The sequence below is a fragment of the Heterodontus francisci genome, chromosome 31, assembly GCF_036365525.1.
Source record: "Heterodontus francisci isolate sHetFra1 chromosome 31, sHetFra1.hap1, whole genome shotgun sequence".
Taxonomy (NCBI): Eukaryota; Metazoa; Chordata; class Chondrichthyes; order Heterodontiformes; family Heterodontidae; genus Heterodontus; species Heterodontus francisci.
Window position 1 is genome coordinate 41,949,708 of NC_090401.1, and position 13,868 is coordinate 41,963,575.

At 40.0% G+C, this 13,868-nt stretch overlaps 1 protein-coding gene across 3 annotated transcripts in view; it reads right to left on the reverse strand.

Moving 5' to 3' along the window:
* Window positions 1–1,458: 1,458 nt before the first annotated feature.
* pabpc4 (poly(A) binding protein, cytoplasmic 4 (inducible form)) overlaps window positions 1,459–13,868 on the reverse strand; it is a 50,708-nt gene continuing 38,298 nt past the window's right edge. For all 3 annotated transcript variants that reach the window (XM_068011394.1, XM_068011397.1, XM_068011395.1), the window contains 7 exons: window positions 12,970–13,060; window positions 11,233–11,349; window positions 8,362–8,501; window positions 7,725–7,818; window positions 7,373–7,503; window positions 6,735–6,844; window positions 1,459–1,913 (listed from right to left, as the gene is read on the reverse strand). In XM_068011394.1, coding sequence (XP_067867495.1) covers window positions 6,758–6,844; window positions 7,373–7,503; window positions 7,725–7,818; window positions 8,362–8,501; window positions 11,233–11,349; window positions 12,970–13,060 — 660 coding nt within the window. In that variant the 3' untranslated portion in view covers window positions 1,459–1,913; window positions 6,735–6,757. The remainder of the gene's footprint in view (window positions 1,914–6,734; window positions 6,845–7,372; window positions 7,504–7,724; window positions 7,819–8,361; window positions 8,502–11,232; window positions 11,350–12,969; window positions 13,061–13,868) is intronic.

The window sequence follows — 13,868 nt, forward strand, 5'->3', positions numbered from 1 at the left end:
CAGCCTTATGGCTCGCAAAACCAGGTTGTATGTTAGTATTGGAAGAGTGTGAGACGCAGTTGTAACATCCATAGGGCAGACTGAGCATTTTTTTAAACCAGCATGCATTCCGTTGAGATTAAAACTAGATACATCTTTTTAATACAAGCTTTATTTTGTTAATTTCAAGGAGATAGTTTTACCACATTCAAATTTGAGCAACTTACTATAAAAACTTTCTTGTGTCTTCCATGTTTGTCACTGAGGGAAGTTTGCATTTTGCCACAGTGCAAATATTTGCATTAAGGTTTCACATCTTTAAACTTTTCAGTTACCTGCAAAAATTTAGATGATAGGATTGTTGATGTGAATGTTATTGCATCAATGGACTAGTTTTTAAAAAAATATGTTTAAAAGTTTAAAGCCTGGAGCTTTCATATTATGCTTCTTTCCAGTGATAATTTATTTTTGTAGCAAGTATTGTCACTGTAAAATGAAAAATTTCTAAAGCCAAAGCAGTAGGGCGGATTGTATGTTTGAAGCCACGTCTGTATTCTGAGGAAGTTTACAGCCTTAAAATTATCTTGTGGTTAATACTTGTGTGGTTAATTCAAGTTGGTGGCTTTTACTGCTGTGGCTGTGTTGGTATTGAGATATTCATTATGTTACAGGGGTTCCCAGATTTTCTTATAATGGCGGGTTTTGGAAGCAAAAAGGTTGACTGAGAACCCCTGCAGGGGCCACTGTGAAATACAATTTTTTATTTCAACAAGTGAAGCAGAAATGTTCAAAAGCAATCAACACCTTTTCATGACATTTGCTTATTTTCTCTTCTCCCATTTTACGTGAAGCTTCTCTTCTCCTGAACCAGATGTATCTTGCTTAGGTTGATAATCCCAGATGATTCATTAGCAGTCTCAACCAAAAGGAGATGCACAATAGCTTAAGTTATGTTTTTTCCTGTTGGGAAAACTTATCATCTTCACACAGTATTTCCGCCAAACAGATGGAGGGAACAGCCTCCGCCATATTGACCAAACAAAGTGTCCTATCCCTTAGATTTGAACTTCAACATTTCAACATCACTTCACAGCCATGAAACATTTTGAACACTTTTTAATTATAAGATTTTTCTTAGCTTGTAGGATATAGACCAGTTTGCTAGGGAGTGAAGCAACAGAAGACATCCATGATTGTGCTAGACCTACTGTCGTTATGCAAGAAAGGAACCCAGGACTTCATATCTGGAATCTGCTGCTACTTACATGGGAAATAACAGAGAAGCCGCAAACATGCTAAGGTACTATTCAGCAATCACGTGACAGCCACAATATTCTTCCATTATGTAGTGCAATTCTCTTTTTCACCTCGAAAGCTTGATTCCACTAATTTAAAAAGTCTGCTATACTGTCATAACCTAATAAATCATCCACGAAAAATAAGAATCCCTCCAATGTAAATTAAGACAATTCACACTGCTTAGTGAAAGAGTTTTTATTGTTTTCTCCCTTCCCCAATCAGAAACACACTTTTCCAGATTTAGGCAAACTTGAGTTTTAAAAATTAAAACACACCTTAATGATAAAACTCAACTGCAAAATAAAATCTAGCTCCATTCTCATACCTTTAACTTTTAATTTTCCTGTTCTTTAAAGAGAAGGAAAAAATAAATAAATCTATCCTGGCCACAGATACCCATTTTCAAAACAAAACAAGTTCTAAATCAAAGTGGTGCCCTGCTTGATAATTTTATAGTTTGATTTATCAAAATATATTTCTTTTAAATTCTTACGGTACATTTAAAATGTTTCAGAATCTGGTTATTTGAAATTTTGCAATGTTTTTTTGTTTTTTCCTCAAAGCTAAGCACAATCCACGCATCCAAGTTGAATATATCTGAATCAAAATTTGTGGAATCCTTGGTTCTTGGCAATCTGCAAAGGAAAAACAAAATAACTTGTAATTGCAGTTCAAACAGTGTTAATATTTGTTTACTCTTAAATTAGTGTTAGAGACCAATTCCAGAGTAACATATCAGTTAGTAAACCAGTTAAAAGTTTTCTATTGTACTGCATGTGTAGTGTATTTTATTACAGCACAATTTTACACTGGAGGTCTGAAGAACAATTTCTATATTTTGGGCTGTTACAAGCTCAAAACTTAAGATGTTTATCAAGTTATCAATTTAAAACAACTGGAGGAACTGGTTCAATTGCACGTGAAAACTGAAAATCAAGTTACTTTGGAATTGTGGAGTGACCGAAAAGGAGCAAAATTAACATATGAAATTGCCAGACAGGAAAAGACCAGATGGTCCAACAAGCCTGTCTCATACATGGTACAGCCGAGCATGATTCCAAAGACCCCACCCACCAGAAGTCACAATCCCCCGGAAGCAAAAGTATTTTTATATTTAAAAAAATAGATTTTTCAGAAGATCCAGCTCTTTGGGCTTTTTTTGGCCCCCAAGGGCTTTTAAGATAGGTATCAATCTTGTGGCCCTCCTTTAAACCTTTTACAGGGCCTTAATTATCCAAGACAGGACCAAAACTGAAGAAACTATTCTAGAAGAGGCCGAACCGTGGAATAACACAAAGACAATATAGTACACTTTGTTCTATGTAGGATTGTTCTAGCAAAACATCCTAATACTTTACAAAAGCAAAATACTGCGAATGCTGGAAATCTGAAATAAAAACAGAAAATGCTGGAATTACTCTTGAAACATCAACTGTTTCTCTCTCCACAGATGCTGCCAGACCAGAGGAGTGTTTTCAGCATTTTCTGTTTTTATACTAATACTTTAGTTACTCTTAACTCACAGTATTGCTCATGAACCTTTCAAGATTTATGTACTATAACATGTATGTCTCTTTCCCACTCAAACGTCTTTAGTTTGGAATCCTACACGGTATACATGGGCCTCAGTCATACCCAAATAATCATATCCAGTCAATCCCACATAACACTATCTTATAAAGTAGCCTATTGTGTGGCACCCTGTTGCCAAAAGCTTCTTGAAAATCCAAGTATACAATGGCCCCCAGACTACCTTCATCCACCAACCTAGAAACTTACTCAAAACATTCAATCAGATTAGTAAGACATGACTTTCTTCAGAGTTTCCAATAACCTATCATCTGTTCAGGTTGCCATCCATATTATTTCTAATGATCCCTTCTAAAAATTTGCCTACCACCAAGTCAATTTCATGGTTCTGATTTGTTGCCCTTTTTGACTATTAGCATTACATACACCTCCTTCAGTCCATGGGAACAATCCCTGAACCCAGTACACTGTTAAATGAATATATAAAGAAGGGGCTTATTGAGCACCACTGGGTGAAAGTAATCAGGACCGCTTATTCTTTCCAGGATTATATCTGTATCCACTTTGACACAATTTTGTAGTCAACTCTACATTGCATTATTGTACCTGAGCATAATCTGCTGGAATGAAGACTGATATAAAGTAACAATTTAATACCTTTGTCATACCCTGGGAGCTCACCTGAATCTGCCTGGAGGAATTGTTCAACAACCCTAATCTTTAACAGCACTCTTAACTTTTAACATAGCTAAAAATGATTTTACTATTGCTACTGCAATCATCCCATCTTCTTCACCAATGACCTATTGGTTGCTTTGATAGCCGTTTTGGTTAGCTTTAGCTGAACTCTATACCTATTTCCCTGTTCTGCTGAGAACAATTTTTGTTTGATCTGTAGAAGTATTTGTGCTTATGTCTGATTTGTCCTTGCACATGACCAGTTAACCACTTTAAACTTTATTTTATCATGCGTCCTTCTTTTGACTCGTGGAACATACAGCCTTCTTTTGCATTAGGATGGCTTTAAAGGTATTCCATTTCTCTTCTGTCTTGGTCATATCCCTGCCAAGTAGAATAGTCCAATCCTCTTCTATGTTTCTAAATATAGCTCTCTTGAAATCCAGAGCTAGCATTAAATTCTTCATGATTTTGATCTGCCTGATCAAGCTGAATCTAATAATACTGTGGTCACTGTTGCCCAGGTATTCCCCATACAGAAGTCTGATACTGCATCAAGTAACCAATTACCACTGGTATCCTCACTAACATGCTGTATTAGGAACCTGTCCTGCCCTCAACACTAGATTGCTCACCATTGGACCACTTAATGCCTGGGAAATTAAAATCCACCCATTTCAGCAAAAGTTCTAAGATGACATTCTGCAATTATCAGGAAATAGTGTCAAATATAAAGAGAAGTTATTTTTCATTATTTTGTTCTGGACATTGCCACGAACACTCCAGGAGATAGAAAATACAACTCGGATTCTGACCCTGCTGGATACAGTTTGCTTGAATCAACAATGAAAAACAGATGCTGATCTAACTAAAACTTAAGTTTGAATAGGCCATTTGTAACTGTTATGCCCTGCTCTTGGGTGTGTGTTTTGTCTGGTGGCATTGGGTAAACTCCAGTGTCGCTCTATTGGTCCTGTTCAAAATAGAGTACTTTGTGCCCAGAGTGTTTCATCACGATGGGCCCCAAGCGCCAATCATCAATTTGGAGTCATTAGTTCGATCCACTTGAACCTAAATAGCCTCAGCTGGAGCTAGTACATCAAAATGACCTATTTCATCAAAATGACCTATTTCAGTAACTTAAATTCTCAATAACAAATATATCGACGCCTCTTCCTTTCTGTCCTACTCTATCCTTCCAGAATCCCTTATCATTTAGTTCAATTTCTGATCAACCATTAACATCCAAACACATTTTTTATTCGTTCATAGGATGTGGGCATTGCTGGCCAGGCCAGCATTTATTGCCCATCCCTAATTGCCCTTGAGAAGGTGGTGCTGAGCCACCTTCTTGAACCACTGCAGTCCATGTGGGATAGGTACATCCACAGTGCTGTTAGGAAGGGAGTTCCAGGATTTTGACCCAGCGACAGTGAAGGAAGGTGATATAGTTCCAAGTCAGGATGGTGTGTTGCTTGGAGGGGAACTTGCAGGTGATGGTGTTCCCATGCATCTGCTGCCCTTGTCCTTCTAGGTGGTAGAGGTCATGGGTTTAGAAGGTGCTGCCTAAGAAGCCTCGCTGCGTTGCTGCAGTGCATCTTGTATATGGTACACACTGCTGCCACTGTGCGTTGGTGGTGGAGGGAGTGAATGTTTGTGGATGGGATGCCAATTAAGCAGGCTGCTTTGTCCTGGATGGTGTCGAGCTTCTTGAGTGTTGTTGGAGCTGCACCCATCCAGGCAAGTGGAGAGTATTCCATCACACTCCTGACTTGCGCCTTATAGATGGTGGACAGGCTTTGGGGAGACAGGAGTTGAGTTACCTGCCAGAGGAGTCCTTGTTAGGGTCTGAAGTTTTGTTAATGGATGTTAAATACTTGGTAGATGAGGGTAATAGGGTGAACAGGTGTTGGGTGTTGATTAGTTAATTGTATTCAAATGTGTCTATATAAAGAAGAGCTGGCCAGCACTGGCTGTGGGTTGTTAGGAGTGGAGAAGTAAGTTCTGTGGCAAGAAATAAACAGTCTCTACCTAAGCATTCTAGTCTCAGTGTCTTCTTCACAAACAGGCTTGGAAGTTCTCTAGCAGTCTGAGCCTCTGACCTGCTCTTGTAACTATGGTATTTATATGGCTACTCAGTTTCTGGTCAATGGTAACCCCCAGGATGTTGATAGTGGGGGATTCAACGATTGTAATGCCTTTGAATGTCAAGGGGAGATGGTTAGATTCTCTCTTGTTTGAGATAGTTATTGCCTGGCATGAATGTTATTTGCCACTTATCAGCCCAAGCCTGGATATTGTTCAGATCTTGCTGCATTTCTACATGGACTGTTTCAGTACCTGAGTAGTCACGATTGGTGCTGAACAATGCACAGTCATCAGCGAACATCCCCACTTCTGACCTTATGATGGAGGGAAGGTCATTGATGAAACAGCTGAAGATGGTTGGGCCTAGGACACTACCCTGAGGAACTCCTGCAGTGATGTACTGGACCTGAGGATTGACTTGGAACAACCACAACCATTTTCCTTTGTGCTAGGTATGACTCCAACCAGCGGAGAGTTTTCCCCGATTCCCATTGACTCCAGTTTTGCTAGGGCTCCTTGATGCCATACGCGGTCAAATGCTGCCTTGATGTCAAGGGCAGTCACTCTCCCCTCACATCTCAGAAATAATTATAATATCCAATTTCTCATGTTGTAATTTTAACATTTTATTTGATACATCTGGCATTGACATCCAAAACATTCTAAAGGCCTTTCAGCTCGTTGCTTTAGCATTATAACTCCCTTATCATCTTTAGCTTGGCATCTGGCTGTTGAGTGTTATACTCAGGATATTGGCCTAAATGAGCTATAGAGTTTACTAGTACATCGCCAGGGCTTAAATTAATTTAAATCCTTCCCAATAGCAGCCTCAATATTCTTTGCCAATCTTACCCAGAGAATGGGAAGATATTAATTATACAACAGTAATAGCATTGGACAAGTTTCTTTCATGCCATGAGAAGGAAATGTTTTATTTACATTGATACTATAAATTCTCTCTCAACACTGTCAATTAAACCCAACTGACCTCCAATTACAAGTCCAGTTGTGATGCACTTAGTCCCCAATTTCTTACCAGGTCCAATTCAAATACTGTCAAATCACTGGTTTCACTGCCACAGTATGAGTCTTTGGAAGCCAGTTTATGTTATGAAAATCTGAATGAATACTGGGGGTCAATTAATGATTTGAATGCTTACCATTGCACATATCATTCCTGCAATTAGGATGTGGCTACAACCACTGCCGCCTTTTGGGCAGCCTCTTTCTTGGCCTGGTGAGCTTGTAACACAGCCACAGCTTCTTCAACCTGCAGAAGACAAGATTTCATATTTCCAACATGAACCAAAATATGTACTCCATACACTATTTGCTACATAATTTGTGCAGCATTCCTTCCAATAACATATGTCAATTTTGTGATAAAGTTGTAGATTTCTTTGTTGAAATGTCACTTACATGAAGAAGCCCAAGTCATCAAAGTCAAAGCCAGTTGAATACTGTTGTGTATTCAGCTGGCACTGAGTTTTTGGGCTCAATTCCCCAGATACACCTTGGCCAATCCCAAACAACAACTGCAAATTTTGGTTTGGAATCACCCTCAGATTCTGCTATCGTCAATGGACTGGCACACAACTGATAATAAAGCTCTGAGGGCTGACCTCTACATGCATGAGCAAATTGTGAGACTGCCTTAAGGTCCAGAGAGTTGAAAAGAGTTTTCATCCCTCCACACAGTCCCAACAATGCCATATTTCTTTAAACATACAGCTGTCATTTGGATGCTAAAACTAGTCTTTGCCAACAGCCATAAAATAAGTGAGCTGAATCAGCACACCTTTGACCGGAGTGATTCTGGCGACTCCAACATGTGTAGTAGCTCAGAATTGTCTATCTCCAGAAGCATTCCAGTGATCTTTCCGGCTAAGGAAGGGTGCATACTCTGGATCAAGGGGAAGAGGCGTTCACCTGAAAATGCAACAGAACAGGATTTAGATCTTTCAATAAATTGAAAAGAGCAGATAGGGAAGGGGTGAATGAACATTTAGCAATCGCTTTCCATACGTATTAACGAGTCATGCATTTATGATTTCCAATCATACTATATATTTGGAAGTTCAAAGCAACACTTGTTAATTCATGCATTTTTATCCTAATCATGTGGCAGAGCTGCTTCAGATTTCACTTACCGAGCATTTGCTTCTGTTCCTGAGGAGGGGCTGCAGCAAGCATGGAGGCAGTCAGAGGTTCCTGTCCTTGTACAAGAACTGCAGACTGAGAGGGCTGAAAAACAGAAAACTCATGGTCATCAGTTAGCAGAATTATCTCTCCCTTCCACTCCCCAGCAGTAGCATCCCTTTACCAGAAATGAGATAACTAAAACTGGCTTCTATATTGCAACTCTTGGATCAGTAACCATGGGAATGTGCAACACTAACATGGACACAAACTCCCTCTGTTGCCAGTTTTCCCGAGACACTGTGGTTGCATTGGGTTTCTGCTTGAGATCTCTCTTGATAGGATGCAGTTAAGCCAACATCTACTTTCTGAATATTAGTACACTTAGTTGGCATTAATGTTTATATGTATTCTCTCTACAAATTATGTCCATTCATTAAATTAAATATGCTCGTGTTACTATGTGAACTGATAATGGCTATTGAAAAGGATGAAAAATAATTATTTTTGGTAATCCTCGTTCTCAATTGTTAGCTAAATCATTGCATCAGTGACTAAATGCAAAACAGATGACTAGTCCAGTTTATTTTATATTCAATTAGCCTAATTCACCAATATTTAAATGAAAACTTTACCAACTTATTGTACCTGCTGTACAGCCATTTGAGGTTGTACTACTGATTGCTGTGGGTTGCGGACAGTGGGAGCATATTTGTAAGGTGGAACACTCCGTGGTGTTGGGCCAGCAATTCCAGGCCGATGAGCCAGATTCTGAGCCGTAGATAATCCTGAAACAACAAAGCCATGAGCTAGATTTCCATGGAGCTGGACAAAAAGATCAGCATCTACCATTATGATGTGCAAACCTTGCCTTCTAAAGGTAAGGTTGACAACTTCTACACAAGGTAATGGGTACACTATTAGTAAAACCGAGCAACTGTTGCCAGGCTTATGAAAAGTTGGACTATGCAAAATATGTGGTTAATTCAAGATTCTTTATGGTGATTATCAACAGTATGCTGTAATTCAACAACTAGCTTGCCAATTTTCTCATGTTAGGGAGACACTAACTCCTTGCTAAGATACACAAGTCCTACAGATAGTCATCCTATATTAGGAAAGTTAACAGTCTGTGCTGATAGGCCATTTGACTGCAGGAGCATCGCAGCTGAGCCTGATCCTGTCTTCAACATCCACATGTGCATGTTCAGAAAGGGATGAAGGAAAACTATCATAACTAAATTTTCTGATCCCTGTCCCATTGTTAACTGTAGCGTTTCTACTCTGCACAGATTGAATCTGGGACCTTTCTGGTTCAAATGGTTCAGCTGGTCATCATACGTAAACCCACTAAAACATCAAGGGATAGAAGAAAAATGCATTTCTGAAAAATGTTACTCAATGAAGTAAAAAAAGTGAGATTATTTTACTGTTGCAATATTCTGTCCTCTTGTGCTGAAACAGCTAACTCATACTGGGGCAGAGTTTCAAAGGCCCTCTTTTCCTTCTCCTAAGCACATAGATAGTGAGCTTTCGGCAAGTTGTGTGATGAGAGGTGGGGGTGCACATTCTGTCCTCACCCGTTTCCTAGCAGGAGCTCTGCATAAAATAAGTAATAGAAACCCTGTCTGATTTTTCTCACCCAGTCCAAGAGTGGGTAGGCAAACTGTCACACCACCTACTGCTGTCAAGGCTGAGATCAAATAACTCAACACAGACCCCAGCTCAAACCTGGGACCTTAATGTCCTGTGTAGCTTATATGTGTCGGTCCATTAAAAAAATTCTCATGCCAATTTTCTCCATCCTGTTCTCAGGGTGCCAATTTCACCTAGATATGATACCTCATCACTATTAAGTGCTTGCAGTGTATTCAGCACTAGAGGTGTCAGCCTCACCTGAGTCAGAAGGTCATGGGTTCAAGCCTCACTCCAAAAACTTGAGCACATAACCTAGACTAACACTACCAAGGGAGTGCTGCACTGTCAAAGGTGCCTACTTTCAGGTGAGACATTAAACCAAGCCCTGTAAACCGTCTCACGTGGACATAAAAGATCCTGTGGAGTTATTTAAAGAACACAAGAATTCTACCCATATATCAACATTTATCCTTCAACCAACACCACTGAAACCTATAATCTGGCCATTTATCTCCTTCCTGCTTGTGGGACCTTGCTGTGTGTATAAGGGCTGCCACATTTGCCTACAACAGTGACTAAACTTCAAAGGTTTAGTTGACTGTAAAGTGAGTTGGTACACTCCAAAGGTGGGAAAAGTACATCAATGCAAGTTCTTGCTTCTTTCGAGAGGGACATCATAGCCAAGTCTGATTCTGACAACCCAATGACAAAGAACTGCATTTTAAAATCAGAGTTTACTGGATAGCAATCAGGAGGATCACGACTAAAATCAACAATCCCAGCACAGCCAAGGAATAAAATATGACTTAAAAAAATTTTTTTTTAAAGTATGGTTCAGTGACTCTGGACAACAGCAGGCTTTCCACGGGATCAAGGACCCTGGTGATGGAAGTCCCGTCCTCTGTGAGCTGCCAGCTAACTAGAGGCTGCCAGCTCTTTAACTGAGTGGCTCTACCAGTGGAGCACCTACCTGAAGCCCAAAAGCAGCGCTGGACCCAGGCCACAGGTAGGTCAGAGCAGGAAGGGTCTCTCATGAGGTGGGGGTCGCAGGGGGGCGGGGGATGCAGAGGGGTCAGCAGCTAGGGCAGGGGATGGCTCTCAGCGGCCTCTCCCCTTCCCGATGCCTGGTCCCTCGTTTAGGTACTGTGCCTTTTAACAAGGGACCACACAACATTTCCCCCCCAACCCCCACCCCCCACCCCCACCCCCCCCCGCCACCTGGAGCCGGCATGCAAGATTTTGCTTATTATGCTGCCCGTGCAGCGACAGTCCCGCCTGCCACTCTGCTAACTGCGGTAGCAGGATGAGGCCCTTAACTGGGCATTATTGCCCACTTCAATTGGTGGCGGGGTGAAAAGGCCGTTCACAGGCCTTTCCGCCCCGAACTTAATTTCGGCGGAGGCGGGAAGCTGGCGGGGTCCCCCCACCCCCACCAGGTTACATGCTCTCCCTGCCTCCAAACCTGCTGTGGGGAGAGCATAAAATTCCCCCCATAATTTATTTGTAGGATACCAACATCAAAGGAGGCCACCCTCCATACACAATGGTAAACCTAGCAATGTAAGAGGAGAAGCTTTACAATTTATTAATCACATATGGAATAGTAAGACAGACGCTGCTATATTATGTTCAAGATTTACTCCCAAATTTCTAAAACCATGATTCTTGTCTGTTAATGAAGGTTTTGCAATGCTGCTAAAAATAAATTGTCTCCTGAATTTATGAATAGACCTGAGGGGGTCTTCACCTACTGTTTGTGAATTCAACCATTTTCATTCATGTATTCCTCAACTGACACTACATAGTACATTACAGATTTTGTCAGGATAACGGGAGATACACTAATATTACAATATGCTTTGTAATAACATAAACTCTCACCCATTCTCTGTGCACCAGGAATACCTCGAGGACCCTGAACATTTCCTGTTGGCGTTAGGTGACGCAGAGAAGGCCTAGGACCTCCCTGACGAAGGGCATTTGGCATGGCTTGGAACCCTGTTGAAGCAAAGAACTGATACTGAAAGCAATCAAATCATCCTTTTAAAAAATATATATACTTAAGGCTTCTGAAGCCTAGAACAGCACCATCTTGAACTTTTCCTTGTTCGATGAAAGGTCATTGACCTGAAACATTAACTATTTTTCTCTCTCCACAGATGCTGTTAAACTTGCTGAGTATTTCCAGCATTTTCCTCTTTTTTTTTGGATTTCCAGCATCTGTAGTATTTTGATTCTTTCTAACTGTGAATAAATCCAGATATTTTCAAATTTGTTGTGTATTTACAATGTTGAATTTGTAGGGATGGATATTTAATGAATGATTGGCTTATTACCCTAAAACCAATGTTCCTTCTAAGCTGCGCGAGTGCGCAGCTGTGCAGTAATGTGGAACATACTGCACAGTGCAACAGGCGCGCACAACCAATTTTCCCTTTAACGACACAAGATTCAGGGCCACACAGCGATCAAAAGGGCAACAAAGTAAAATTAGAGGGAACAGTGCCTAAAACCTGATGAAGTGTACCAGGACAACTTTATACTTGTGACTTACACTAGCTGTCAAAAATCCATCGTACTTCTGCACAAGTCACATCTCCAACTTTGCAAGTCAAAAACCTACATGAACATGCAACAATATTACAGACTGTTGTTAGGAACCTGGAATTTTCCACTTTAACTGGCAAATTCTCAAGTTAAAAATGTATTTCCACACTACATGTTGTAGCAGCACTAATATTTACTTAAATTAATATTCCACATGGCACCAGCATCTGTTGTCTTCCCAGGACCAGATTACAATTCAACAACTAAACTGGTCACATGTTGACATTTTACTGCATGTCAGTAACTGTGGTGTTATATTTAGAAAAAAAATCTACAACTGCAAACTAGATATGCAATTGCAAAACAATAATAGTCAAGAACTCATGGAGGTATAGACATTTATTTGCATGTACTCCATACCAGTAACTGAGATCAGCATTTGAATTAATTGTGAATAATCTGAATTTACCTTCCCTTCCCACTTATTCCAGATTTGATCATCCCCAGGAGAGATTGAGGGGTAAATGCTTCAAATGCTCTTGCACCCAAGACCACTGGGCATATATTAACACAAGTTGTTGCTACCTGCCACAATAATTGCAGGCTACCAGTTCCCATTTTTCAACTAACATTGCTCGCTGAACAGCTCCTGGGATTGGGCAAAGAAATACCTTCCTCCAATTGCTCCACACACTAAAATGCCTGGCTTAGAAAATCTCACTACAGAATGGAGGGCAAAGGCTAACTCACATCAACTGAGATATCAAACTTGGGGATTCCCTGATCCATAAAAATCAGTACCACATCTAAAGGCGCATTTAACTCAAATGAACCACTGAGGAAATCTCTACTTTTAACGTTAAAAATGCCACAAACAAAAATTTCTTATAACTTAGCAGTTATGACAAAGTCCTTTTATTTTAAAAAGCCAATGTCTGACAAAGTGAGAAACATTCTCTTCAGTCCCTGGAATTTTATGGATCTGTAATATCCAATATCTTTTTCATACACTCCATGCCTCATAAATTTCAAGCAAATAAACATGACAAATGCCACTGCAGTAATGCTTACCTTGGGGCCTGGTTTGTTGCTGTTGCCAACGTGGACTGGGTCTCATCTGAGCCATCTGATTTGGTGCATAATAGGTAGTTCTGCTTTGGGCCTGAAATAAAACCAGAACATGTTTTAGCGTTTCAGCAATATATTTCTTCTACAGTTTACAACGCCCAGGTCATTCTTTTCATAATTACTTTTATTAGGAATTAACTCCTAAAGTTGTGTTAACACACATACATTGCTTTCCACTTTAATTACTGTATACATTTTCAGTAGCTGCTTAGGCCCTTGATCAGCACACCATTTTAATTTGTTTTGCTAGTTACATAAACATTTCCCTTGCTAATTATGCATCAATTTACTCACTGCAGGCTTAATTCCAGTGTAATTTCACTGACGCAGTTCCAAAAGCAGTATATAAAAATCATGCCAGTAGGCAAAATACTCCTCCTCAGAAGGCATAAACACAGAAAGTTCAAATTATACTTAACATACGAATCTGCAATACAGGCGACAAGCACAAACCAGTTCTGCATTTGCACTGTATATATGATGATGATTCTTGGGGGTGGGGGTGGGGGGATAAAAAGGCTTAACCAAATACAGATTACTTTGACCAAAGGCACTGTAGCAGCTGTGAAACATTTATAATGATTTAGATAGTTAAGCAAACAATGTAATAAAGAAATGACTGCTATAACTCTGTTCCAAGATTTCACAAGCACTTCACTTAGATTGGTCCAATACAAATGTGTTTTGCATCACTTGCCTGTAGTTGTCTCTCTTCCTATCTGGCTATGTATGTAAATGATTAAGTTTCATTCTTTACAAAACAAAGTCAATACTTTATTCATTTTCTGAAAAGGAAAAAATGAAGCTCTCCATCTCTCTCCTCCTTTAAGACACTCCTTAAA